Genomic DNA, 27,011 nt, shown 5'->3' on the forward strand with positions numbered 1-27,011 from the left:
TAAAACAAAATATATTGTAAACAAACATTATAAGAAAAAAATTGAAAAAAAGTTAAAATCAAATAATTGATCATGTGAGTCGGTATAGTTTTGACAGAATTGGCAATAACGGGTAACGATTGTCAAAAATTTGGTTACAGCCCTTAAACGAAAATAAAGATACTAAAATGCATTTTAGCCTTAATATTATTTATGCAAAATTCTAAATTTTCCCAAATAGTGTTTTTTTTGGGGTTTTCGTCTCTTCTGGGCCAGCTCTCAAACCCACCACTGGGTCTTTCTCCAGCTTCTCAACAGCTCCCTCTGCGTCCCTCTCGCGGTCCCCAAAACCAAAAACCCCATTTTTTGCCACCAAACAAGAACTGCATGATCAAAAACCTTCCTCGAAGTTATACATAACTTATTTTGTTCCATGATATTACAGCATGCTTTTAGATTTAGTAGTTGGAGCTCCTTTTTACGCATATAGTGAAAATGGAGGACAATATTATGCAGGGTTTGATAGTACGAATTGAAATTGAAGAAAGCTATATATTATAACACTTTAGTTGTGTGTTTTATCCAAAAAAAAAAAAAAAAAGAACATTTTAGTTGTGCGGTTCTATTACTTCAATATTATCCTACGATTTGAAGGACCTAATCTAATTGGCTATCTAATGTTTAAAAAATCAATTTGACGGTAAAAGACTCGTTCTGATATCATTTGGGCTACATCAAATGCTCTGTAACACACTGTTTCGGCCTGTTTTGCATCCCAAGTCCAGTAAAATTTGCAACAAGAAAAACAGTGTAAGATTTGGGTTGGCCCAAAAATGAGATTTGGGTCTTAGCCCATAAAGAAAAGATTTGTTTTTAAGCCTATTCTGCCTTAATTCGCCTAGTCAATTGGGTCATTATAACTAGCTTTCGGCCAACTTCACCATGTTTTTTAAAATTTTTTTTGCGAAGCTCTTCACCAATTGATCGGGTAAAAATTCTTTACATACACTAATATTTGTATTTATGAATGCTTCTCTTTTTATTGTATTTTAACCAAAAAAAAAAATTATATTTCAAAAAAAATTCTAACATTTATTAAAGGTTATTCTTTAGTTAGTAATTTCATATGTTTATACTGAGATATTTAATACATAAAAGATCATATATATATATATATATAATAATTATGAGAATATCTTTGTCCTTTTGATTCAAAAAAAAAAACAAAAAAAAAAAACGAAAAGAAAAAGGGAAAACTTCCTCCTTAATAGTAAATTTACTCATGACATTTTGTTACACATTAATTGCCAAACTATTTTCTTTTCCACATGGCACATACACACAACGCGCGTGTACAGAAAATATTTATTAAAAAAAAAAAAAAAAAAAGGGACTGGCCCATCACTATAAAATCTGTTAAGTAGACACAGTCCGACCATTTACCCGGTTAATCTCTCGTTTCTTTCTTTTGCTTGTCGTTCTTATCTCGCCCTCCCCTTCAGAGGGTTTTCTTTTTCTTCTTTTTTTATTTTTTTTTTATTTTCTTTTATTTTTTTTCTTTTAGTTTATTTTTGCTTTCCATTTTTGTATTCTTCCTTGTTAAATTTCTTTTTTTTTTTTTTTTTCTTTTAAGTTTGTTTCTCCAATCTTCTTTCGTCTGAAACCCTAACCCTAGATTTCGTTTCTATTGGACGATAATTTATATATCTTGTACCTTAAGATTGAATTTTTCTGTATCTCCTTGCTCGCTTGTTTTTGGAAGAATATGCAGCAACAGAGGTTAAAACAGCAGGCGATCATGCAGCAATCGCTGTACCACCATCCTGGTCTCTTGGCTGCCCCTCAGGTTCCACTCTATTTTCTCCCACTTTTTTCCTTTTTTGGTGGTGTTTAAATGTTTTGATTTGTTTTTAATCATCTCCTAGGGTCTTTCGGGTTGGTAAATGTTTTTTTTTTTTCTCCCCTTCCCCTTAGTTTTCGATCGGAATTTAGGATAAAAATGTTTAGTAAGGCTCAGCTTCTTTTTTCAGGGGAAAAAAATAATTTTTTTTACAGAATTCTTAGGCTCTGTTGTATGTTGGGTTTTCTCAAAGGTCGAAACTTTTATTGGGAAAATTTTTTCTGCTGCTAATTTTTTGTTGCTGCTATCTGAGTGTCCAACTGTGCATATTTGGTTTTGGTACATTTTGTTATGATAAGGTTATATACATAATTACATTTGGAAGTTAAATGGTTTGGCCTTTTGTGCGTGGCTGTTGTGATGAACTTTATACTGTTTTGTAGCCAGTATTGTCATCTTAAAGAATGAGTAGTTAAATTTGTATTTTACGTGTTCTATTGTTTCAACTAGGGAGAACTAATTTATGGAAAATAAGGAAAATGGGTTGCCAATAATTCACCTTCAAGCATAAACCTTCTTTACTACTGCCCCTACCGATTGATGTGTTCATTTAAAATTGTGGATTGGTTTCTTTTTTACAAATATATTGTAGTTATCCTAATTTTGTAAGAGATGATATTTGATATAGGATGGACTTGTTTGGGCTTGAAGATATATGGCTGTCTACTTTTCTTTTGAGTGTGAGGGTTTGGGCTGGGTGCTCTGAAAGAATATCAAGTTTTAGTCTTTTATCATTTTTGTTTCGTGTATCCCTAGAAGTACTTGTGAGGAGTGTTGATATTTTTATTTAGGGAATTCTTCTTTTTCCTTTTTTTTTTTTTCTTTGTTTTTACTTTTTTATTTTGCAGATAGAGCCCATCTTGAGTGGAAATCTGCCTCCTGGGTTTGATTCAAGTACATGCCGCAGTGTGTGAGTGTTGTATAGAAATTTTTTAATTTATTCTTTTTGTATTTTGTTTTCTTTAATATTTTATTATATAAATTCTATCATCTAGGATGTTTTGAAACTGGGTCTTGCACTTGCCTGCCTCTTTCCTTCTATTTTTAGTTTCTCTCTAGGTTCAAAAGTTGGAAATGGTGTGTATGTGATAGCTTTCTACTCCTAGGCACTTGGAAACATTTTTCTTCTCTTCCTTTTCTATCTTTTGCTTAATACTTCGGTAGTTAGCATACAATCTGTAACTGTTTGTATGTTTGATTTTCTTTAACCTCATGTATATTGACTCTATTTACAGTCATGCTTGGTTTGTGCATGTATCTTATGTTATAAATTTGTGATAAATGCAGGTATGTTGGGAACATTCACCCACAGGTCACTGAACCCCTTCTTCAGGAGGTTTTTTCTAGTACTGGTCCCCTTGAAGGATGTAAGCTCATTAGGAAAGAAAAGGTGGGGCTTCCTTATGCCAATATTCAATTTTAATTTTTTGCTTGGGTTGAATAACAACAGGGCATTGTTGTGAGTTCCATGGGGATCCTGAAGTTTGTTTTATTCTGGATTTGGGCTTCACTAGTTTCAGCTTTTGTTTTTACCAACATCTTTAATTAGACTAAATGAGAAGCTTCAGTAGGTTTTCTTGCTGCTTTAAATTTTTAATTCACAGTGTTGCTATTTCTGACTCCATACAGTCCTCTTATGGTTTTGTGGACTACTTTGATCGAAGATCAGCTGCTCTTGCTATTGTGACTCTTAATGGCAGGCATTTGTAAGTACAAATCTTAAATGAATGGGTTGATCCTTTCTCTGTTCTATCACTCAAATTTTTTTGCTCTGTTTTCTTGGTCATAATCTCCCAAATGCTCCATATGCTTTGCTTTAACAGATTTGGGCAGCCTATTAAAGTTAATTGGGCATATACAAGCAGTCAAAGAGAGGATACATCAGGTTTGTGTGCTGACAGGTTTCAACTTTTTTGTGATTCATTCCTTCTCCCCCCCCCCCCCCCCCCCCCGCGGGGCCCGCCCGTCTTCTCCCCCTCTTTCCTCCTCTCTCCCTCTCCCAAATACTCCCACCCCAAAACCCAATTTTTTAAAGCTTGTGCTATTTTGCTTGTGCAATACAGGTCACCATAATATTTTTGTTGGCGATCTGAGTCCCGAGGTTACTGATGCTACGTTGTATGCGTGCTTTTCCGTTTATACTAGTTGTTCGTAAGTTCCACTTTCATTTCTGTTGTTATTCTATAATTTTCATTCTTTTACCAATAGTTAGCACTAGCAATGTAGATTCGGAAATTCTAGTGTTTCAGTTTGTATATAAGGTTTAAAGAGATACTCAAACTTGTTAACACGAGTGTTACATCTTGTGCCCTGGTTACAGAGATGCAAGGGTTATGTGGGATCAGAAAACTGGGCGCTCAAGGGGTTTTGGTTTTGTTTCTTTCCGAAGTCAGCAGGTATTGAAGTTGATATATTAAGCATTTCCTTTTTTGCCCCTTCCAGATTTAGCTCTGCTTGTTGGGTGTTAATATTGTGCTTTTGTCTATTTTATCAGGAGGCCCAAACTGCAATAAATGACTTAAATGGTAAGACAATATGCTCTCTTTCATTTGTTTTGCTTCAATAATGTTGTTGTACATGTAATCTCTAACATTTAAGCATGTCTAAAAGTTGTAATCTAATAAAACTTGGATGTTGTATGACATCTTTTTGAATTTTGATTGCCATCGTTGGAATTATCGGATTTCTATAAACTGTGGGTTAGAAACTGAACTGAGAATTGACGTTGGATAGATGGTACAAAATGCAAAAAAATCTGGATGAATATTGTATGAATTAGATGTTGAACTATGGGGGGAAAAAAAAATTATTAGGAAATTCTGGTACTGCATTCTCATGATGAGTTTTTCCACTTCTATGGAAATGTACACATATTAGTCCTCGCTTATTTTAGATTGGATGTATTATAGAGTGATATATTCATTCAGTATGGATCATTGTGATATTTCCATGTTTACATGTAGAAATTGTGGTAATTGATTTGTTCATACCTCAGGCAAGTGGCTTGGAAGCAGACAGATTCGATGTAACTGGGCTGCAAAAGGTTCTGTTAACAATGATGACAAGCAGGGCTCAGATTCTAAAAGTGTTGTGGAGCTAACAAATGGGACATCTGGTGAGCTTATCATCTAGAACTTCACGTTATCATGGCTGTAGAATCCTATTTGGATTTGTTTACTTAAGGTTGCCAAGTAATTTTCTCCTGGTTGGGTTGTATTGATACTTTCTAGAGTATGATCCTTGATGGTTTGATGTGGCAATCAAAGATTTACTTCTAGTCCTGTTGGTGAATTATGTTAAAACTATAGTTTAAAGCAAAGTTTCACAGCCCTTGATCTTATATCAGCATATGGCTCATCATGAATTTTTAGTGTTTTTGTTTTATTTTTTATTTTTTTAAAAGTCTACTATTTCTGTGGAATTTGTTTGTGCTTGATCAGTATTGTGGTTGATATTATATGTACATTCTATTTTCTTGTCATCATAGAGCCTTGCAGCTTTAGTTTCATTGTTCAATGATGTTGATGTCATGTGATATGGAAACTTGAGAATTGAATTGTTAATGTTCTCCATTTTATTATCTTCCTCAGGGAGATTTTATCCATTATCTTTTTCCTCATATGCAGAAGATGGTCAGGAGAAAAATAATGAAGATGCTCCTGAGAACAATGCTCAGTATACCACCGTTTATGTTGGCAATCTTGCTCCTGAGGTCAGGATTGATATTTGTTACTACCATTTTGGTCTTCCCTCGGCATGGACCTTTTATTAAATTCCCTTGTGATATTGAATAAATAAACATGAAAGGTCAGATGAAATGGTCATTATATATTGAATAAATAAACATGAAAGGTCAAATATTACAATGTTTCAAGATTTGTCTGATGATCCAAGTTGATGCCACTTTGGTTTCCCACGTTGAAAAGACAATATCCTTTCTTTTTGACACTTGTGTTTCTTGTCGCAATGCAAATTTCATTCTTTTCATCATTGTCACTACAAACATGCAGGTTACCTCAGTTGACCTCCATCGTCATTTCCATGCCCTTGGTGCCGGCACTATTGAAGATGTTCGGGTGCAACGAGATAAGGGTTTTGGGTTTGTGAGATACAGTACGCATGCAGAAGCAGCTCTTGCCATCCAGATGGGAAATGCTCGACTTCTTTGTGGTAAAGCGATCAAGGTATGCTCTTGGAGATTCTCTATATTTTATAAAATTGACTGTTTATGTTTATGTTTATGTTTATTTTATATTTATTTTTAAATCTTAGTTTTATGATGGAAGTTGAATTTTAAGTGTTAGCAATCACATGATATTGCTAAATGATAGTTATTACATGATATTGCTCGTGTCTGGAAGGTGTCGAGCACCTTAAAAATATATTTTGTTTCTCTGATTAATTTTCTTAATTAAATTTGTGAAGCATCTATAGAACGTGTATAGATGTAGCAAATACTAATATTCTTATGTTGGATTGAAATCTTTTTATGTTGTAGTGTTCATGGGGTAGCAAACCTACACCACCTGGGACAAACTCCAACCCTCTTCCCCCACCAAGTGTTGTACATATGCCAGGTTTTGCGGCTGCCACCTATGAACGACAGATGGCATTGAGCAAAATGGGGGGAGCACAAGCCCTGATGCATCCACATGGACACCATGCTTTGAAGGCAGCCATGGGAATGGGTGCTGCTGGAGCTAGTCAGGCTTTATATGACGGCGGCTATCAGAATATTGCAACCACCCAGCAGCTTATGTACTATCAGTAATTATAAGTTGGAAAACCCTGTTATACTAAGGCTTGGAGGAATAAGTTTAATTGAAGAACTTTAGGATTGTTTTTCGTTTTCACTTTTCCCCTTTTTTTTTTTCCCCCCCTTTTTATATTTTTCACATGTATCTTAATAACATATACTTAACTGTGTGTACGGTTAGTGTGTTTTTTCTGTGTCAATTGTGGGGTTTTTTATGATCTGATTTAAGTAGGGTTTGATGCTAATTACAGCTCGTCTTTTGCGAACAAGAAGATTTCAAAAGGATGTCCCTGTGTACCTCTTTTGCAATTAAGCTTACTGTTTCGAATACCTCCTCAGCCCACGCTCGCAATTAAGCTTTACAATTGCAAGCCTGTGCTCTTTTTTTTCGGTCAATATGCGACGGCTATTCGTTGCGTAGAGCGAGCTCGTACGAAAGTGTAATCCTAGTGAACGGTTTTTATTTATTATTATTTTCCATTTTAAGTCATAGGAGCTGTGAATTTGGTGCTAACCATTGAGATCTGAACCTGCTATAAATACAACAAAATATGATAGGTTTTAGGTAAATACAAATAAAACATAATATGGGCACATAACAAAATCTTGCTTTCTTTTGTTTTTTTTGAAAAAAAATTTCATCTTCTTTTTGAATATTGAGTTTCTATTGTTATCACAATGTCAATTGGATGATTATAAGAAATGGTAAAGAATACTGGGGGAAAGTGAAAGAAATTATAAAGTTTCTTTCTTTGGAGTAGCTGGAAAGTGAAGACTAAAAGGTTGCTCATTTTTTTACCGTCATTGCAAAGTAAAATTTAGAACGAAAAATTTCTCATTATGCAAAAACGATGGTAATTCTCATTACATTATTGAAGGTCAGCCATCAAATCCGAGCAAAAATTTCCACTTCTTTTATTGTGTTTCATTTTTTTTTTTCCCTATATATATATATATATATATATTTTTTTTTTCTTCTTTTGGTTTTCTGGTTGGTTAAGATAATATGTATAGTATTGTTGTGCAAGAACTGTCGTTGACATGGTTAACTTGCAACAATACCAGTGGAGAAAATTTGGTCTCTACTATAAGATGAACTCGAAACATCCACAGATCTTGATGCTTCTGATCTGCACCGTTCTTTTCGCTCATCCATCATAATCTGCCTCGATCGACACTCTGTGCTACAGAATGCCTTATCTCCTCTGTAAAACAAAATCATACATTAATCTTTAATCCCATAAAATCCATATCAAGTTATCCAATATTTCATATAACAAATTAACATATTGATAATATGCTAAAAAAGGCAAAAATTTTGTACCTGTACATGTATATATCTTTGCCATGGAGCTTTTTCCGGCACAAATGGCAAGAGCTGAGAAAATCCGAAGTGGGAAACACTGAAAACTCTTCTGAACAGCTCGACGGCGACGTATGGAAAATACCCAAATTGTTACTTCTTCCAAGATCGTTTCTTGGATTGTTATCTATGCTACGTTCAACTCCATCATAGTAAACTCTAGTGAAGGACGTCTTGTTGGGTCCATGTCTACAAGTCACGTAAGTATAATTCTCCAAACTCTCTTCCTCTGCTTCTTCATTATTACCATTCGTCAATCTCTCGCTTTTCTTAGCTGAATTCACCGGAATTGGTTCCGATCGATTCAAATTCGGGCTGCAAATCGCATACTTTGCCAGAATTTCACGTCCACCATGCCCGGATTTCTCCAAAGCAGCAACTATACCCAAACCAACACCTCCAACATCATAATTCTTTAAACCTCTAGGGGATTGCATCTTGAGGTCCAATGGACTTCTTGGGCTTGTCATAGCAGCCATGTCGAACAACCCGGCACGGTTGCCGGAAACCAACAATTCTGATAGTTTTCCGATCATCGGTCTGGGTCTCTTGCCCAACATATTACCACCAAAAAATATATACATTTATTTAGAAAATAATGGAGGAATGGGAAAATGTGTGACACTTTTTATACAAAAGCTAATGTAAGGTCTCCAAAGTATGAATGATGGAGTGGGTGGACTTAGCCCATGGTTTGGTTTCGATTTATATGGTGCTCGAAAAAAGTCCAATCAAAATTATTGATTTGCTTTTATTTTTTATTTCTTAACTATTAATTCGGATTCCAAGGAGATTTTATAAAAACGTCACTTTTCACTGGGCCAACCTCAAAGAAAATGTCCATTTCTTATGATTGGGACCCAGTCTTGGGTGATATGGCCCACAATGGTATACACAATAAAAGATTCCTTGGGCAATACCTTTACCACCGTTGGACGAAGGGGCACGTGTCGAACATCTAAGTGAAGTGGTTTTGCAATTATTACTAAACCAATCGTGGAGCTAGCCGAGCCCACTGGAATTGGGGGGGCCCCACTCTCGTCTTCGAAAGCGACGTGTCCTGCGCCAAGTGTGGGTCGCTGGACGGTCCTGAGCTTAAATGACCAAATTACCCCTCGCCTTATATGCCCTTTTGATTTTTTTTGCGATCCTCTTTTTTTTTTTTTTTTTTTCTCTCTCTCTGTCTCTTTTTCTTTTATTTTCTCTGGCTTTTCTGTGAGATGGCTGATTTAGAGAGATTTTTGGGACGGTACTAAGATAGAACTGTTGGGGGGTATTTCTGTCATTTGGATGTCCAAACAACTGGTGGCCCATGGTATTATTTTCACTTATTAAAAAGTTAGCTTCGATACCGGGTGCCCAAGTTACGAAATAAAGACGAGAAAATGCGGGACCCAATTCACGTGTGAAAGACATGTTTGAAACTCTCATTCGTAAAGGCCCATTAGTGCCATACGAACTGAGTTGAGCCCGTAGGGCGAGTCTACTCGGTGAAAATGACCACCAAGTTTTTATCACAATTTTGAGGTGGCAAGATGTTGACAAGCTCTCAAATTTCCTTTTACTTTTCGTGTTTGAAAGTGATTCCAAGTTTGTCTTTGGGGAGAATGAGGTGTAGATTGCAATGCTTAGTGAGAAATTCTCTCTCTCTCTTTTTTTTTTTTTTTGGCCCTTTATTCTATAATAATGCATTGTAGGTCCCACCCATCCCCCAATAAGCAAATTATTCCCTATTAATACAAGAAGATTTTTCTCTTAATTAAAATAGTAAAATTTTGTGGGCCTTTGTTTCTTACGAATTATTCGAGTTGGGCATTCATGAAATCAAAATGGCAATATTAACCATCATATTCTCTTTACTATATGGTTCTAATCCATGACAGATTGTATATTACCCCAAAAAAAAAAAAAAAAAAATCCATGAAAGATTGTATTTATTTATAGAGGTATAAAATGGAAAACAAATTAAGTAGGGGTAATGCATGCTGTACAAGTATTGTTCATTTTTCACAAAGTTAAGGTTTACCTTGTAAAACCACTCCTAAACCAACAAGGTTAATTTGGTATATTCAATTTTAATTATTTGTTCTATATCTTTTTTAAGAAAGAAATATTTGCATGATTGCTATTTTTTATATAAGTCATAAAAATGATTATTTAATTTTTCTTAATTGCCGAATACATAATTTATAAAATCTTATGAGTTATGAGTCAACAAACAACAGACATAACAAATGCAATAAGTATCTATCAACGGAACAAATATAATAATAATAATAATAATAATGTAATAAGCAGACCTACTTTGTTCTGAAATTAGTTTTTTAAATTATTTTTATAAAAATAATTGAAATATATAAAATTTGTGTATATATTAGTTAATACTAATACTTTATGAAGTAGCTTTTTGTTTGGTCCGAGTTCAACTACTATCTCGAAGCAAGTGTTGTTTTCAATACGCAATTGACATCTTCTTTATCTAATATTTTAAGCAAACAAATCCAGTGAAATCCACAGTGAAAGTAACACATATAGTTTATTTCTTGGGATCTCCATTATGCTCCCTTAAAATAAAAAGCACAATAAGTAGTATTTTTATGGCTTTATTGCTATTAATTTTTCACTCTAGCTGTTCAGAGGAAAAAAAAATTCGCTTATTTTTATGTGATTAATGAGAATTATTTATAATTATTATCCATGAAAGATTTGAAGGGACCAATTCTAACTTGAACTAAGAATCATCACTTTGATGAGACCAATGTTGGCCATTGAATGAAGTCTAATGCTCCTGTTTAGCCTTTGTTTCTTTTTTTCGTTATCCTTATCATCATTATATTATTATTATTATTATTGTTAGGTTACGAGGGGTACTGACATGGGTGTAAATATAATTACAAAGCCTGTTATTTAGCGGCAACGATAACATCCATAAGATAAAACCCCCACTAAAAAAAGCATCATAAAAAATTATGTTAGGGTGCCAGATTTAATTAAAACAATTGCATGAAACAAATAAACTGAAATCGTAACAGAAAGAAGAAGCACTTTTGCAACATGCGTAGTTGTACGCATGAGTATTTATTAGAATAAAAAATTGAGTGTCAAGTTTGTAGAATCACTTTTAACATCCTAAAGTGCCTAGCATATATACAATCTAGCAACATCATTGCAAATATTCTACATGCAACTGTGGCGTTTTCTCATCCAAATTAATTACATTTCACAAATATATATTAACAATTATAAATTGGATTTTGGAAAGATAAAAAATAAAGAATAAAAAAATGAAGTTTCATGATTACATATCGAATCAGAAATCCATGGTAATGATTTCATATTTGCTGGAGGAAAGATAAATTTTTTTAAGGACCAATATATTCCTAGAAAATGAGCCTGGTGAAGTTTTCTTCAGAAACTGGGAGCCATCTGCTGTTTTATTATAAGATATACATATTATTCTATTACAATAATGCAGTCCTAACACTTCTCTCTCTCTTTTATTTTATTTTATTTTTTTGGGTAAATCAGGCCCAATGCTTTTTTTTTTTGAATGAAAATTGCTATTAAGCACCCAAAAAAGCCCCAAAAGAAGGATTACAAAACTACCTTAAAAGCCTCAGCCATAATGGCTAAGCTGATATAAGAGGGAATTGAACCAGAATTATCAGAACGACAACAGAATTCATAATTAAAAAACAGAGTTTTCGTAGCCACCAGATCAGCAATGGACCTGGCATTCCAAATTAATGACCCATTGAGCTGAAGTAATATCGATCTGATTTGGATAATATCCTCCATACTTGTCCATCCCCACACGCCCAACACTTCCAAAGTTTTCCATAGGGTCGTGGAACAAATTGAGGAAGTGCAATGACAACAAAAGTAACAAAATTAAAAATTTCTTCGTGCAAGGTTCGTAATTTATTAATTTGGTCCAAACAAGGTTACGGTATGGATACATCAATTGTAGACCAAGTGTTGTAATAATGACTAAATTAGTAAAATTGTATTACTTAATTGCTGCTAACAACCAAAAAAAGAAAAGAAAAAAGGGGTATGCCAACTTACCATCAACACGGCAAGTTGTGGTCTCGCTACTACTTTATTTATCTGATTTCCCCGTCTTGTTATATATATATAATTTTTTTTTTTTTACGCTCATGACTAATAAATATCTTGTTCTTACAATTCCTCTTTTTTTTTTTTGTTTTTTTTTTTTTTTAACAATAATCTTCTTTTCTTCAAAAAAAATAAAATAAAATTACCTTATGAAATATGACAACAAACATGTTAAGAATTTCTTCCTTAGGAGGATAAATAGTATTTGTTTCCAAATACAAATAGAAAAGCATTATTATATTTTATATTCGGATTTATTTATTAGTAATTGACATTATCCAAAGTCCAAACCAGAACAGACTCACTGTCTATGTTGACTAGTAAATTGAATAAGACGGACGAAATTCTACCGCACAAGTAATAAATTGATTCTCACTAGAAAATAGCTAAATCGGTCAATCAGTTTTCTAATTAATTAGAAAGAATATTAATAATTTGCCTAATAATGCAGAAAAAGTATAGTATTAACCAATAAAATCTCTATCAAAACAACACATAATCGATATTAATATAGTATGACTATAATTATAATACATAATTAATTCCAGATAACTATGAAAAATGAGTATTTGAATTGTACTCAGTTTTAACTTTCTAATGATTCATACAATCCTAATTATAGCAGACTTTTAACTGCTGATTCACTCGATCTAATCTGTTAGGATTTTCACATATTCTAAAAGCTATATATATGCATGTTCATGTGTGAGTTTTATTTAATCTCCCGGAATTAATTTGATCGATTAGTTGCAATGGTAGGAACAATGGGTAATCGGATATTTGCTTTCTGCCTTATAGTGTCTGCTTTGATTTTCTGCGTCTCTGCAACAACTGTTTCGTATGATGGAAGAGCTATCACCATTGATGGCCAACGTCGAGTTTTGCTTTCTGGTTCTATTCACTATCCTCGTAGCACTGCCGAGGTATAATGTTTTATTTATTTATTTTCGATATATATATATATATATATATGTACATTATATTTTATTTAACCAGTATAATATGATTGTAACTCATATGTTGAATTAATGATTAAAACAGATGTGGCCGGATTTGATAAAAAAAGCAAAGGAAGGAGGATTGAATTCAATTGAAACTTATGTGTTTTGGAATTTGCATGAACCTGTCAGACGCCAGTATGATTTTACTGGTAATAACGATCTGGTCAGGTTCATCAAGACCGTCCAAGATGCAGGACTTTATGCAGTTCTTCGAATTGGTCCTTATGTTTGTGCTGAGTGGAACTATGGGTAACTTTTTTCTTTTTATTATATATTATTATTACTTATTAATTACTTTTAAGATTTATTATTAATTAATTATTACTTTTATATTCAATTTATGATAGAGGATTTCCTGTTTGGTTGCACAACCTGCCTGGAATTGAGCTGAGGACTGCCAACTCTGTGTTTATGGTAATTGCAAGGCCTTTTTTTCTTTTTTTCTTTTTTTCTTTTTTTTTTCTTTTTTTTTTGGGGTTAATTAATATTAAATACTTTTGTTTTGGGGTATATTTTAACATTATTTTTACACTTTTATTTTTCCAGAACGAGATGCAAAATTTTACAACCTTGATTGTGAATATGATGAAGAATGAGAAGCTTTTTGCAAGCCAAGGAGGTCCTATCATTATTACTCAGGTATATTACAATTATAATGTGTTATATAAAGTTACAAAATCAATGTTATATTTTTGGTAATTGAATAAACGTTAAAAACGAATTGAACAGATTGAGAATGAATTTGGGAATGTCATATCCTCTTATGGAGACGCTGGAAAAGCATATATTGACTGGTGTGCAAATATGGCTGAATCCCTTAACGTTGGTGTCCCATGGATTATGTGTCAAGAAACCGATGCCCCACAACCAATGGTACTTGCTACTACTAGCTACTCACCAATTCTTTTATCATTTTTATTTTTATTTTTATAATAACAAATCATATTTTAAATTAATTATAATCCAAACTAATTTTTTGATTAGATTAACACATGCAATGGTTGGTACTGTGACCAATTCACCCCGAACAATCCCAACAGTCCTAAGATGTGGACCGAGAACTGGACCGGCTGGTGCGTATTATTTCAGTAATTGGTTTATGTTATCTGACAGTATATTTGTTTAATTATAAATATGTGTATATATATATATATTTTCTTGATATAGGTTTAAGAGCTGGGGTAGCAAAGACCCTCACAGGACTGCTGAAGATGTTGCTTATGCAGTTGCACGGTTTTTCCAGACTGGAGGCACTTTTCAGAATTACTACATGGTTATACTCTTAAAAATTAAAGTTTTTGTTTTATATAAAAATGGACTTCAAATAATCTATTGCTAATTTATCCTTCTTCTTCTTTTTTTATATTAATTTGATACAGTATCATGGTGGGACTAATTTCGGTCGAACAGCGGGTGGTCCATATATTACCACCACCTATGATTATGATGCTCCTCTTGATGAATATGGTAAACAAAATATCTATTCATATATACTTTAACCTTTTCAATCTCTTCATAAATCTCTTAATTTTTTGGCATTTTTTGAAAGGTAATTTGAATCAACCAAAATGGGGGCATTTGAAACAACTTCACGAGGTGTTGAAATCCATTGAGTTTACTCTTACACATGGAGATGTTAACAACACAGACTTTGGCAACTCTGTTACGGTAAGCAACTACTAATTAATTTCTTTAATTAATCTAAATAATTACAAACAAATTATAATGTACTGATGCAACTTTAAACACATGTTTTTATAGGCCACTGTTTATGCAACAAATCAATCATCGAGCTGCTTTTTGAGCAACACAAACCAAACAACAGATGCTACAATCAAATTCCAAGGGAATCAATACACAGTGCCTGCTTGGTCTGTCAGCCTTCTTCCTGACTGCAAAACCGAAGTATATAACTCTGCGAAGGTAGTATAAAATTAATTCTGTATGTTATATTTATGCTTAATTATCTGAAATTTAATCAGAAATATGGAATGCTTATTCTTTTAATCGTGTATACGGTGACTATTAATTAGGTGAACACTCAAACATCTGTTATGGAAAAGAAACCAAATAAGGCCGAAAATGAACCTGTTGCTCTTAGCTGGGTATGGAAGCCTGAGAATATTGATGCCACCGCTGTTCATGGGAAAGGACATGTGTCTGTAAATAAAATTATTGATCAAAAAGTAGTGAATGATGCCAGTGATTACCTCTGGTACATGACAAGGTAAACTACCAAGACCTAAATATATTTATTGATTATTCCATTGAGATGTGCATCGTGCAGTTAGTTTTATGGAATTTTGATTTGTTTAATCTTTGTGTTTGCAGTCTAGAACTCAAGGAGGATGATCCAATTTGGAGTGATAATATGACTATCCGGGTTAATGCCACTGGTCAAGTTCTCCATGCCTATGTTAATGGAAAATATCTTGGTACGTAATATTAATTCCTAATAGATCATATTGAATTCCTCTTCGCGTGTAATTAATCTCTTCTAATCTGGTCCAAATCCTATATATAGGTTCTCAATGGGCTAAATATGGCGTTGCCAACTATGTGTATGAACAAAGTGTGAAGCTTAACCCTGGCAACAATCTGATTTCATTGCTCAGTGCTACTGTTGGATTCCAGGTATGTTACATACCCAAATTGTAATTACATAATAATGATGATACTCTGTTAAAGAAAATTTTAATACAATAATTTATTGTTATTAATATGGTATATATATGTTTGTTTTGGAATAATCAGAACTATGGTCCCCATTTTGATATGGTACAAAATGGAATAGCCGACCAGGTAGCAATTGTTGGAACGAAAGGTGATGAGCAAATCATCAAAGATTTGTCTGCACACAAATGGACGTACAAGGTTGGGTTGAGGGGTATTGAACATAAATTCTACAGCTTGGATTCCAAGTTTGCTACAAAATGGGTTGCAAATGACTTGCCCACGAACAGAATGATGACATGGTACAAGACCACTTTCAAAGCTCCTCTGGGTACTGATCCAGTGGTGGTTGATCTTCAAGGTTTGGGCAAGGGTTTTGCTTGGGTCAATGGCCATAATATTGGTCGATATTGGCCTAGTTATCTTGCTGAGGATGGCTGCAGCACTGATGCTTGTGATTATCGTGGTCCTTACACTGACTCAAAGTGTGTTTCAAACTGTGGTCAGCCTACTCAGAGATGGTATATATTATATAGATACTAATTTGGACACTCTTTTTTTTTTTTTTTTTTTTTTAATTGCTTGCATTTTTCTATTTTAATTAATTTGTGAATGAAAAAATAATTCTGACCCATGACTGTAATTGAAATTTGGTTAATTAGGTACCATGTTCCACGGTCATTCCTTCAGGAAGGTGTAAATACATTGGTTTTGTTTGAAGAGCTTGGTGGGAATCCATCGCTTGTGAATTTCCAAACAGTGAGACCAGGAATAGTATGCGCAAATGCTTATGAGAACAAGACAGTGGAACTGTCATGCCAAGGCCACCCAATTTCAGCCATCAATTTTGCTAGTTTTGGTACCCCAGACGGCGCATGTGGATCTTTCCAGAAAGGCAGCTGTGAGAGTTCAAAGGACGTTCTTTCTATCCTCCACACTGTAAGGCTTTCGTTGTTATTGAATGATCTCGTACTTATTATATTTGTTTATTTATTGTGGTGTGAGGAATTTAATGTTAAAATTATATATATGCCTCTAATTTTGTAGGAATGTGTTGGCAAAGAATCGTGTATCCTTGATGTTTCAGAGGACAAATTTGGCGCCGCTAGCTGTGGCGATAATGTCACCAAGAGGGTTGCCGTGGAGGCCGTTTGCTAGTTTCGGATTATCTCAGTTTCTTCACATTAACTTTTATGATTTAAGCTTATAATACTATTCATTTAAATTTAAGTACTAATGTTAGTTAAGCAATGTTTATTATTATTAATTTTTTCTTAGGAGATCAGTTTTGTTAATTATGACGTTGGGAATAGCATTGGAATCGGATTAGTGTTTTTTTTTTTTTTGATGAATGAATTGGAGTAGTAGTTTGGTAATAAAGGATGAGTTCTGTTAACTTTTTGGACATTAATCTCTGTTTATTACCCCCATTTTTATATTACTATCTCAATTTGATGATATTGTCTAAATAAATGATGCTCTGTTAACCATTATCCATGCTCTGCCTCCCTCCAAAGAAAGCAGTTGAATGTTTTTACTTAATTATTTTTGCAATTCTAAACTTAGTGATAATTCCAAGAGGATTAGTTTATTCCGCTAATCATGAGGAGTTTCGTATTCTTTTCTTCACGTACCGAAAATAGAATAGCTAGTTTGTCCCCCATTGCCTTTAGGCTTGGACAAAGGTAAATAAATAGTTCCTTCATTCAGGGTATTCTAATGTTTGCTCCAAGTGCGATATATAACTTGATACTGACTAGTGAGAACATAATATATCGCTCAGTTTGACAGCTTACAAACAAAACAATCATCCAGAAGGTACAACTGTCTCGAGCACAGAAACAATATTGACCCAAAAGTAAACCATTTAAGACGGTAAAGAAATTAAGTTGACCAACAGTTGAAGTAAGATTATTTATTTATTATGGATCCAGAAACCAAACAAAAGAATGCAGACCAACCACTACTAAATTGACCCCAATAAATAAAAATAAATAAATAAATAGGTAAATAAAATGAAAAGAGCCTAGAAGGTCCCCACACTAGTCAGTTGGTGTTACTGATAATATGCGCCATACAACAAATTTCTATCCTCCTCCACTGTAAACCCAGCAATCGAACCCCCACCCTCAATCCCAGACTTCTGGGCCACTCCCACCTTGTGAGCATGTCTCACAGCAGCCTCTTGAATCTGAGACGGCGACAGTTCCCCAGCTGACGATATCTCCGGCGGGCTTTCAGGGAAATTCAGCAGCGCCGACGGTCCACGCAAGCAAAACACGGCAGCGTCGTAGGCTCTAGCCGCTTCTTCCGCCGTGCTGTAAGAACCCAACCATATTCTGTGTCGGCTCTTTGGTTGCCGAACCTCTGCAACCCATCTTCCCCACTTCCTCATCCTCACGCCCTTGTAAATCCCGTTCCTTCTTCCTCTTCTCGTCGTCGATGTCGATTTCACCATTTTCTTCAGGCTTTCACTTCGTGTGCTAAAGCGCAGAGCTCCAACTACTTTCCTTCTAATTTTCGGTGGTTTGCTTTGCACCAACCTCTTTGGTCCAGCCTTTATAAAAGAAAGTAGAAACCGACCTACTTAAAAAACGAAACATTTGGGTGCGTGGAGTCGTCTAAACCGCGCCACGTAGTGAGCGACAATACATATTAAAATCGTGCACTGTTTATTTGGATTAACAGGAGAAATATGTGATGGTTTGTGAACCGTTGGATTTGGGAAAACGCGATCCCTTTAGGGAGTTACGCGTGGTTGACTTTGTTGTGGAATGGTGAACACGTGCGCGATGACCCAAAGCCAAAAACTCAACTAAAATAGTTGAAAATTAATATTTGACCACTTTCTTAAAATGGTCACCCGAAGTTCACGCGTTTGCTTCCCCAACGACGCAGATTGTTCTCTGCATTTCTTTAATTCCGTTTGTATTTGAATAATTTCCATTCCATTTGGACACAAAAATTACTGCTTCTGTATATGCAATTTACATATTACATTCCTTTTCTAAAGCAACAAATATAAAGGAGTTCAAATAGCGACAATAAATCAAAATTATATCTAACCAAAAAAAAAAAAAAAACTTATATTTGTCATCTTTTGATGATAAAATACATATAATTACATAAAATATTATACATTCATTTTAAAACATATTTATAACTTAGAAAAAGTATATGTGGGAAGTTTGTTTGTAATTGTTCTGTCAAAAGTTTATATTAGTTGTTTGTACCTGTGGTTATAAATGTTTACATGAAAATAATTGATTACATAGAAGTCCGAGGAGAAATGAAAGATATTGAAAATAGTATTATTTATCTTACCTGGTGATATAAATATCATTCCACGCTCAAATATATGTAATTAATTAGCATATATAACCAAATATTCTTTTGGTAAAATATTATGTTTCAAGAAAAATGTATGGTATATATATCAATATTTGTAACCGTAAAATTAAAAGATGTATGTATTTATAAATAGACCATATTAAGATAAAAATATTATATTTCCTTGCTGTGCATGGTAAAATACAATAAACATGATTGTTTGTGATAATATATAATTGATCATATTTATATATATATATTCACGGAAAAAAAAAATCATAAATATAAAGTTTGAAAAAATAATAATAAAATTAATACAATATTGAAACAAATAAATTATCATACCAGTACCGTTTTTGTTTTTTTATAAAATTTGTACCCATGAGATAAAATATATATATATATATATATATATTTATTTATGTACAAAAGAATCACTTAAAATGGTTCTGTATGATGTCCTAATTAATACTTAAATATCTATTTCATATATATATGCTTTCATAAATTTGAGGATTATAAAAAATCTCTACTAATCCATTAAAGATAATAAAAAATTCCGAAAGTAGAATAAAACATATATAAATATGAAGATAAAAAAAATAAAAAATGCATATGTATAATTATTTTATCTTTTTAATGTATTTAAAAACTCCACGTGAAGTAAATGTTTGAAATGTCATTGTCCAAATGCAATGCATTTGATCCAAGTATTTATCAGCTAGGAACCCATTTTTTTCAGTCAGCTTATGCATGTATTTGCATACATATAATATATATATTTTTTTTTTCTGATGCAATTGATTGAAAATTGTTAAGTGAGTTGATGCGACTGATTGAAGGTTATCAGATAAGATTAATTAGTTGGTAAGCCAAATGTATATGAAAGAGTTATTCTAATTGTAAAGCAAAAAAAAAAAAAAGGATTGAAAATTTCAATAACAGTATTTTCATTGATCAGTTCCATCAACAAATACAATGAAATAGGTACAATATGTATACTGCTTTACACTTTGATCGACGGCTGAAGACAAACTGTAGTAAACAAGAATCAGATCGAAAGATGGCCCGTTCAAAAATTGGTCCATCCATTACACGGATTAAAATATTCGTCTGATTTGCATTGATAAACAATTTTTCTAATTCTTAAATCTAAATTTAAAGAATTTGGGTTTTAACTGTTTTCATACTTAAAAAAAAAATAATAATAATAATAATAATGAAAACAGCCAAATTGTTTTTTTGTGAAATGTTTCGCAAAAACAGAGTCCTCAATTTCAAAAACCGTAAAAAAAAAAAACCAGTTTTTGAAAGAAACTCTAGTAATGCCTTTGCTTCAGAAATTCCAAAGGAATGAATCCTGGGGTATAACGTCATCAACGTTGTCTTCTCCATAATCGACGGGTGGAGGTGGAGGATTGAAAAAATCGCTCGAAAAATCATCAAAACCCGGAAATAACCCGTAATCCGATGCGTAATTACCCGAACCCATTGTCCTAAACAAATCCAAAAACGACCCGTCGGTTGTCGTGTCACTATCCAACTGGACTGTTCCACTCCCTTCAGAAACCGACGGAGAAGGTGATGATGCGGATTCCATCTGCGACTGCGATTCGGATATGCAAACATCCGAATTGCTCTTCTGGGGATCCGAATTCGCAAACCTGGACGCAGCCACTTGGATCTCAGCCGGAGTCAGCGAGCGGCCACCGTCAATCTCGGGAGGATTGTCGGGGAAGTTAAACTTGGCGGTACGACCACGCAAACAGTAAAGGGCCGCGTCGAATGCACGCGCCGCCTTCTCGGCAGTATCGTAGGAACCCAACCATATCCTCTCGCGGCTATTCGGTAATCGGATTTCGGAAACGTATTTGCCCCACTTGCGCTTACGCACTCCCTTGTATCGACTATCGCTACGCTCGGCGGGCTTCACAGTCTCAGTCCGCTTCATTAATAGGATTGACCTTCGAAAAAACTGAAGAGGATGATAAAGGAATTTTTTTTGTTTGTTTTTTTGAGATTCTGATTTTATGTTTCTTTTAGCCTTTGTTTTTGCGTTTGTTGGATATGTGAAGGAATTTGCGGCTCGGTTGCATTATATATGTGAGTGTCTGGTGTGGGGCGTGTACGCTGTGGGTAGACTGAACGTTGCTTTTGCATTTGACGGTGGGGTCAACACTGAATAATAGGCGCGTTTAATTTAATGTCATCACTCCGAATGCCGCAAAAGGCCAAATTAAAATAAACTTTTTATTTATAAAATTTTTTTATCTTTCTTCCTAGGGCGGACACGTGGCGGATTCTTTTGAAGCACATGCGCCTCTACTATCTCGTGCTCAAATTTGATATCTCACGGGCTAAACACGGTTACCTTGATCTTTCTCGGCTTTTTATTTAATTTTATACTACTAGATTATATTTTTAAGCTTAACTACTATTTAATATGCTTATTAATGATATAAAATGCTAATTTCTTCCATTGATTAATAGTATATGTTTTTAGTTAATCGCAGATTCTATATATTATATATTCTTAAGAACAAAAATATTTTTGTGGAAATTCCAACTGTGCAAGTGTAGACCAAAAAGGAAGTAAAAAAAAAGAAAAAAGTGAGGAAAAGTCGTAGAGGAAAGTGGACCCAACGAAATACGGTCATCAGGAGGGAAGGTTCATACGTGGTGTTCCCATAGGAATTTTGCACAGTCACTGGCATGCAACGTCATCATACACGTGAGCATCAAAGGCAAGCGTCAAGGGCTTTTCAAAGCACGGTTAGCTCAGCAAAGTTAAGTAGGAGTGCTTGACACCACCAACCAATTTCAAACAAGAATTCAAACGACGCGGTGAAGAACCCCCTGCGGAATGAAATTCCTTTTGCAATTTTTTAACTCAAATCCACCACACGTACGCAGACACACAAAATTACTGACGAATGCATGGCTACGTATGCAGGATGATGAAATTTTTATCAAGTAATTTACTCAGTTTTTCTTTTCTTTTTTCTTTCTTTTTTTTTTTCATATACGGGCCTGAACCATAGAGTTTTTAATTTTATCATTCATCAAATAGTAAAAATAATTTTTTTTCTTTTAATTTTATCGTGTTTTCTCATGATCCAAGATTAATGGAGTAGCACAAATAGTTGACGCATAAGTTTGCTTTTGCCATCTGTCTGGTGCACAATTTTGATTCGGATCGATTGATTTGTTGGACTTCATAATTTGTACTGAAGATTTTCCAGGTGATGATTTTTTTGTTTTTTTCCCCCTTAATTTAGATTGTTCTATGAATTCAACTTTTGCCATTTTTTGCCCTTTTTTCCGTGTTTTTGACTGGACTCTTCACTTTTAGTTTACATTTATTCATTTATTTATTATTATTATTATTTTTGTTGTGTCTGTGACTAAATTCTAATTGGCACCTTGATTTAATTTTTCTTTGACTTTTATATTTACTTACCGGTCCAAAAATGAGGGTGTGACTACCTGCAACAAGTGGTATTTCAGAAACAGCTATCATTTTTTTATACTTCAGATACATTTACCAAGAAGCACATCTATTTGAAGGGCGAGGCAATCAACAGTACTCATGACATAAAGATTTGGTCGTGCTGAAATCAGTTTATAGAAGATTGAGAAAACGAGATTAATGTGTACGTATCTAATTTCCATCAGTATTAATTACTTTTCAATAAAAGCAGTCAAGAAAAATATATATTTAGGTCTTAGACTTTGCATACTATTCAATTGATATGTAGAATTTGCGTAGTATTCAATTGATATGCTATATATGTATGTATATATATTATATAGGCTTTTTTTTTTTTTTTTTTTTTTTTTTTTTGGTAATCGTTATATATTTAGGCATTTTCAAAGAAACTTCCACTAAAAACAAAACAAAGAGGCTGACTTCTCTGACTCTTAGGATGTGTATTCTGAAGTCCGATTGAAACATAACTGATGTATATATAAACTTTGTGTAATACTACTGATAGACAATAAATATAATATAAATTTGTCTAATAGCTGTCTTCATCGCTTGGATTCATATTATATACTTCATTTTCATTCTTGTCTCAGTTTGCTACTACGCAAGTTCCAAGAAGGGCAAGTTGAATGGGTTCTATAGTATTATTCTTGTTTGATCTCTCAATCTTATGTAGCCATGCATGTTATGTTCCTTTTAAAATATATATTATAAGATAGAGATTTAGGAGGAAATTATTAAATTAATAAACAGTACAAAAACATGTTTCCGCATAGGATTTAATTTTACATATCTTTTGTTGGTACAAACATTTAATTATATTTATATATATATATATAATCTCAAACAAGCATGCGTCATTTAGTTGAATATATATATATATATATATTCCCAGTCATATAAAAAATTATGTACTAAAAGATTCTACGGTATAATATAAAAATAATTAATTATATATTTAATGTGAAAGAAATTTTTGGGCATAATTTAAAGCGATTAACAAGGTCCGGGTACACTAGCTAGTAGCTATGCAGATAAAAAAATTCCTGATGCCCCCTTCGCAAGGTGCGATGAGCACTCCTCCACATGATTTCTATACATGTGGGATGTATCAAAAAACAAAGGTCTTTAACAACTTTTGTTTAACGGCATTATATGCCTTCTGGTTCTACATTAGAGTTTATGCGCCTTTTCATTCTTTACCAAATCTTCATTGCTAGCTATTTAAGTAGAGAGCAAGAACAAAATCGACTAATGCATATGGGTTTTGAAATTTGAATTATTTTATTGGGTTTTATTATTTTTATTTTATTTCAATTGGAGAAGATTTAGAGTATTGGTTTCTTTGAAGAGAGAACTGAAGGAAGAGCTACCATCAAATTTGAGTACTGGGAGGCCATTAACTTGAATCTTAAAGCTTATTTATCATCATGTTAGAAATCCAGTAACCTATTTTTCTCTTCGTCTTCTTCAATATATATTTTTTTTTCTTCTTTTCACTTCCAATCTACAGCTACTCCTCCGCACACCCTTTACTTTATATGTTTAATTGAAAGTTCATTTTCATCTTAAACTTAATTTTTGACAAAAATAATTTAGTCGGCAACAAAGATTAATATTGAGCTCTGTTTTTTTGGGTTATAAGGGCTTGAAGAAGAAGAGAAAAGAGTTTATTTTTGCCGTTTCATAGTTGTTCTGATGTGGAAAAACTGTCCACATATAATAAAATCATGTGAAGGAGTACTCACAGTTACGTGCAACGGGAGTACGAGAAATTTCTTCCCATGTACATATGGTACTTTTGGCGGAACTTTTTGGTTGATAATTATTTATTATAAATGACCAATCTGAGTTAAGCTCTCCTCACTCTCATGCCTCGCCCACTTCGACTAAGGGGTTTCCGCATGTGGCCCACTTCGTCAGCATTTGCATCCTCTTCAAGGTTGTTATTATTATTACTTATTAGAAAAATTAGTGTGTATTAAAATTAAGTATTATATAAAAGGAATGATTCTCTGTATAAAGTTTTTTTGATAAATAATCTATTTTTTTAATTATTTTATTTTAAAAGTTAATATTTATCTTTTTAAAATCTTTAAATATTATTTATTATTTACTTAAATTATTTGTTACTGTAAAAGTTTCTCTTCAAAATCAAATTTTCTCACCCCTAATTAAGTTTAAAATCACATTCTCCCTTTTATTAGATTTTTAATCAAATATTGATATATAACATTTGTGATACAGCTTGATACATTTATTTGGTATCTCTAATATTATTTATATCTATATATATATATATATATATACACGAGGAAGAGTTTATGATTTTTGGCATGAAATCTGTTTTTCTGTTCTAAAAAAAAGAGAGTCTAATATATATATATATAGAAAAAATATTATAATGTTTTTTTCTTGATCTAATAAAGGATTCTTCAACTTTATTATTTAATTATTTAAGTAATACATTGTAGAAACGTTTCAGGAACACAATGATCTATTTCAAAAATAATAATAATAATAATAATAATAGAGAGAAAAAAGGGGAAAAAAGGGACAAGGATTAAGGAGAGAGAAAGATGTTTGAGATTGAGGAAAGAAAAATATTATTTTTGAAATAATAAATAATTTAGGTAAAAAAAAATGTTGTTTGGACATGAATTTAAGATATTTAAGGATTTTTAAATTACAAATATAAACTCTTAGATTATATAAATTGAAAGGATTAAATTATTTGTTATATACTTTTATTAAAAACCTTTGTATAGGAAACCCTCCCCTTATATACATAAAAAAAAAAAATCAGAAAATAGATCAAGACTATAGTTAGATTCTATGTCGTTAAAGATAAATTTTGCACCACTCAGTTATTTATAGTTTTATGTCAATTGTTTTTCATGATACAGTGATCTCTCTTATAATAATAATAACATTCAAAATCAACAAGATTATCACACCAAACTTGACTTCCCACAATTTTGCACCACTTTCTAATGTTGTGGATATATGAATTGAGTTGAATAAAATCAAAATTATTGAATACAAACTAAACAGAAATAAATATGTATAGAGTTTGTAAGGCTATGTAAACGAAAGATATATCCATTCATAATTGTACCTTTTGTATAAAAATATCTTCAAATAATAAACTTATATCTTTTTACATGATAACATTCATTATAATTAAATATCTTCTAAAGTTGGTAGTTTATGTGAAAAAATACAACTTTTAAACTGTGAAAGAACATTTTATAATTTCCATTCAAAAATGAAAACTAATATAAATTTAATTTTTCATTATTATTATTATTATTACTGATCGGGGTGTGTGTGTGTTGTGTGTCTACATGTATGTATTCTGTCCCAATGCATATGCAAGCTGCCTTGTTTGAAAATTGAAATACAGCTTGCTTACTGAATGATTTAAGTTTCCCTGTCCATTACTAAAGGTCTACTGGATCTTCTTTTTGCTTAAAAAACAAGAAGTGGATGGATTACTTCTAACATTTTGTTGGAATGATTAATTAGGTGTAAAATAGTACTTATACAATTATAATTTAATATTCAAATTCGTATATATTGTATGCAATAGCATTCAACTAATCTAGTATTTTTTTTTTCCCTTTTTGATTACAAATTTTGAAAACATTTCATAATCATTTGGGATAAAATTTGGCTATTATAAGATTGATTAAAAATGTTAATGTAATTGAAAAATTGAACCAAAAAATAAAAATTGTAAAATCAGAATCGCAGGACATAAAAAAAACGAGAGATTAGCCCAAAATTGGGCCCCATTCCAACTTTCCAGTCCATCAACAAAGCCCAGTCTAGTTTGAGGCTTAGGCAAGGTCTTAGTTTCCAGAATCATCCATGCTATACTACGGTTGTTACTTAAAGAAGAAGCGCGTGGTTCATTTTTCGTAGTTTTCTTCTTCTTCTTTTTTTTTTTTTTTTTTTTTTTCCTTTTTTTATTATTATTATTTTTTTCAAGTGAATGACTGGACCTTGTGATGGGGCGGGTTACAACGGTCTCACTTCACTGGGTGCTCCGGCTCCCGCATGGTTGTTGCAGTCTAGTGTGCTACAATTTTACTGTTCTTTGTAAAACATAATTATAGATTTGAAATTTTTTTAATATATTTTTATTACACGCAAATCTTATGAGAATAAATAATTATTAAGTATTGGTAAATATAACCCAAAATTTGGTAATTTTTCTTCACTTCGTTTAATAATTAAAATGAAGAACATATGGATAATTTTTGTAATAGATGCGCTTCTATATTCTGCTAATTATGGGAAATAAAATAGAATAGTTGAAAAAAAAAAAAAAAAAAAGAAGGAATAACCGAAAAAGTCGCAAACGGGTATGAGTTACCCACCCGGTTAGTTGGGGGCAC

At 32.9% G+C, this 27,011-nt stretch overlaps 5 protein-coding genes across 7 annotated transcripts; 2 read left to right on the top strand and 3 right to left on the bottom strand.

Moving 5' to 3' along the window:
- The first annotated feature begins 1,411 nt into the window (after positions 1-1,411).
- On the top strand, positions 1,412-6,835 carry LOC107404978 (oligouridylate-binding protein 1). 2 transcript variants are annotated; one of them, XM_025068898.3, is made up of 12 exons: positions 1,412-1,825; positions 2,728-2,789; positions 3,167-3,269; positions 3,509-3,585; positions 3,703-3,764; positions 3,943-4,030; positions 4,200-4,275; positions 4,374-4,404; positions 4,875-4,994; positions 5,470-5,591; positions 5,890-6,063; positions 6,378-6,835. In XM_025068898.3, the coding sequence occupies exons 1-12, from the start codon at positions 1,745-1,747 to the stop codon at positions 6,648-6,650; spliced, it is 1,269 nt and encodes a 422-aa protein (XP_024924666.1). In that variant the 5' UTR covers positions 1,412-1,744; the 3' UTR covers positions 6,651-6,835. The 2 variants fall into 2 exon arrangements, with proteins under 2 accessions (XP_024924666.1, XP_015867476.1); XM_016011990.4 differs by having other exon boundaries at positions 1,413-1,825; positions 5,506-5,591.
- Positions 6,836-7,452: 617 nt separating this feature from the next.
- LOC107404979 (FCS-Like Zinc finger 13) lies at positions 7,453-8,684 on the bottom strand. The gene is made up of 2 exons (XM_016011991.4): positions 7,960-8,684; positions 7,453-7,840 (listed from the first exon to the last, which is right to left on the bottom strand). The coding sequence occupies exons 1-2, from the start codon at positions 8,580-8,582 to the stop codon at positions 7,681-7,683; spliced, it is 783 nt and encodes a 260-aa protein (XP_015867477.3). The 5' UTR covers positions 8,583-8,684; the 3' UTR covers positions 7,453-7,680.
- Positions 8,685-12,671: 3,987 nt separating this feature from the next.
- On the top strand, positions 12,672-17,196 carry LOC107404985 (beta-galactosidase 15). Of its 2 annotated transcripts, XM_048478587.2 has the most exons (17): positions 12,672-12,822; positions 12,916-13,040; positions 13,159-13,367; positions 13,466-13,532; positions 13,665-13,757; positions 13,848-13,991; positions 14,103-14,191; positions 14,286-14,391; positions 14,498-14,585; positions 14,668-14,786; positions 14,880-15,041; positions 15,152-15,345; positions 15,450-15,553; positions 15,643-15,752; positions 15,873-16,312; positions 16,454-16,730; positions 16,839-17,196. In XM_048478587.2, the coding sequence occupies exons 1-17, from the start codon at positions 12,813-12,815 to the stop codon at positions 16,947-16,949; spliced, it is 2,448 nt and encodes an 815-aa protein (XP_048334544.2). In that variant the 5' UTR covers positions 12,672-12,812; the 3' UTR covers positions 16,950-17,196. The 2 variants fall into 2 exon arrangements, with proteins under 2 accessions (XP_048334544.2, XP_048334543.2); XM_048478586.2 differs by lacking the exon at positions 12,672-12,822 and having other exon boundaries at positions 12,854-13,040.
- Positions 17,197-17,691: 495 nt separating this feature from the next.
- On the bottom strand, positions 17,692-18,353 carry LOC107404986 (ethylene-responsive transcription factor ERF018-like). Its single transcript, XM_016012000.4, has one exon. The coding sequence runs from the start codon at positions 18,247-18,249 to the stop codon at positions 17,848-17,850; it is 402 nt and encodes a 133-aa protein (XP_015867486.1). The 5' UTR covers positions 18,250-18,353; the 3' UTR covers positions 17,692-17,847.
- Positions 18,354-20,047: 1,694 nt separating this feature from the next.
- On the bottom strand, positions 20,048-21,196 carry LOC107404975 (ethylene-responsive transcription factor ERF017). The gene has a single exon (XM_016011986.4). The coding sequence runs from the start codon at positions 21,070-21,072 to the stop codon at positions 20,458-20,460; it is 615 nt and encodes a 204-aa protein (XP_015867472.3). The 5' UTR covers positions 21,073-21,196; the 3' UTR covers positions 20,048-20,457.
- Between the last annotated feature and the right edge of the window lie 5,815 nt (positions 21,197-27,011).

This window comes from Ziziphus jujuba, chromosome 7, assembly GCF_031755915.1.
Source record: "Ziziphus jujuba cultivar Dongzao chromosome 7, ASM3175591v1".
Classification (NCBI taxonomy): Eukaryota; Viridiplantae; Streptophyta; class Magnoliopsida; order Rosales; family Rhamnaceae; genus Ziziphus; species Ziziphus jujuba.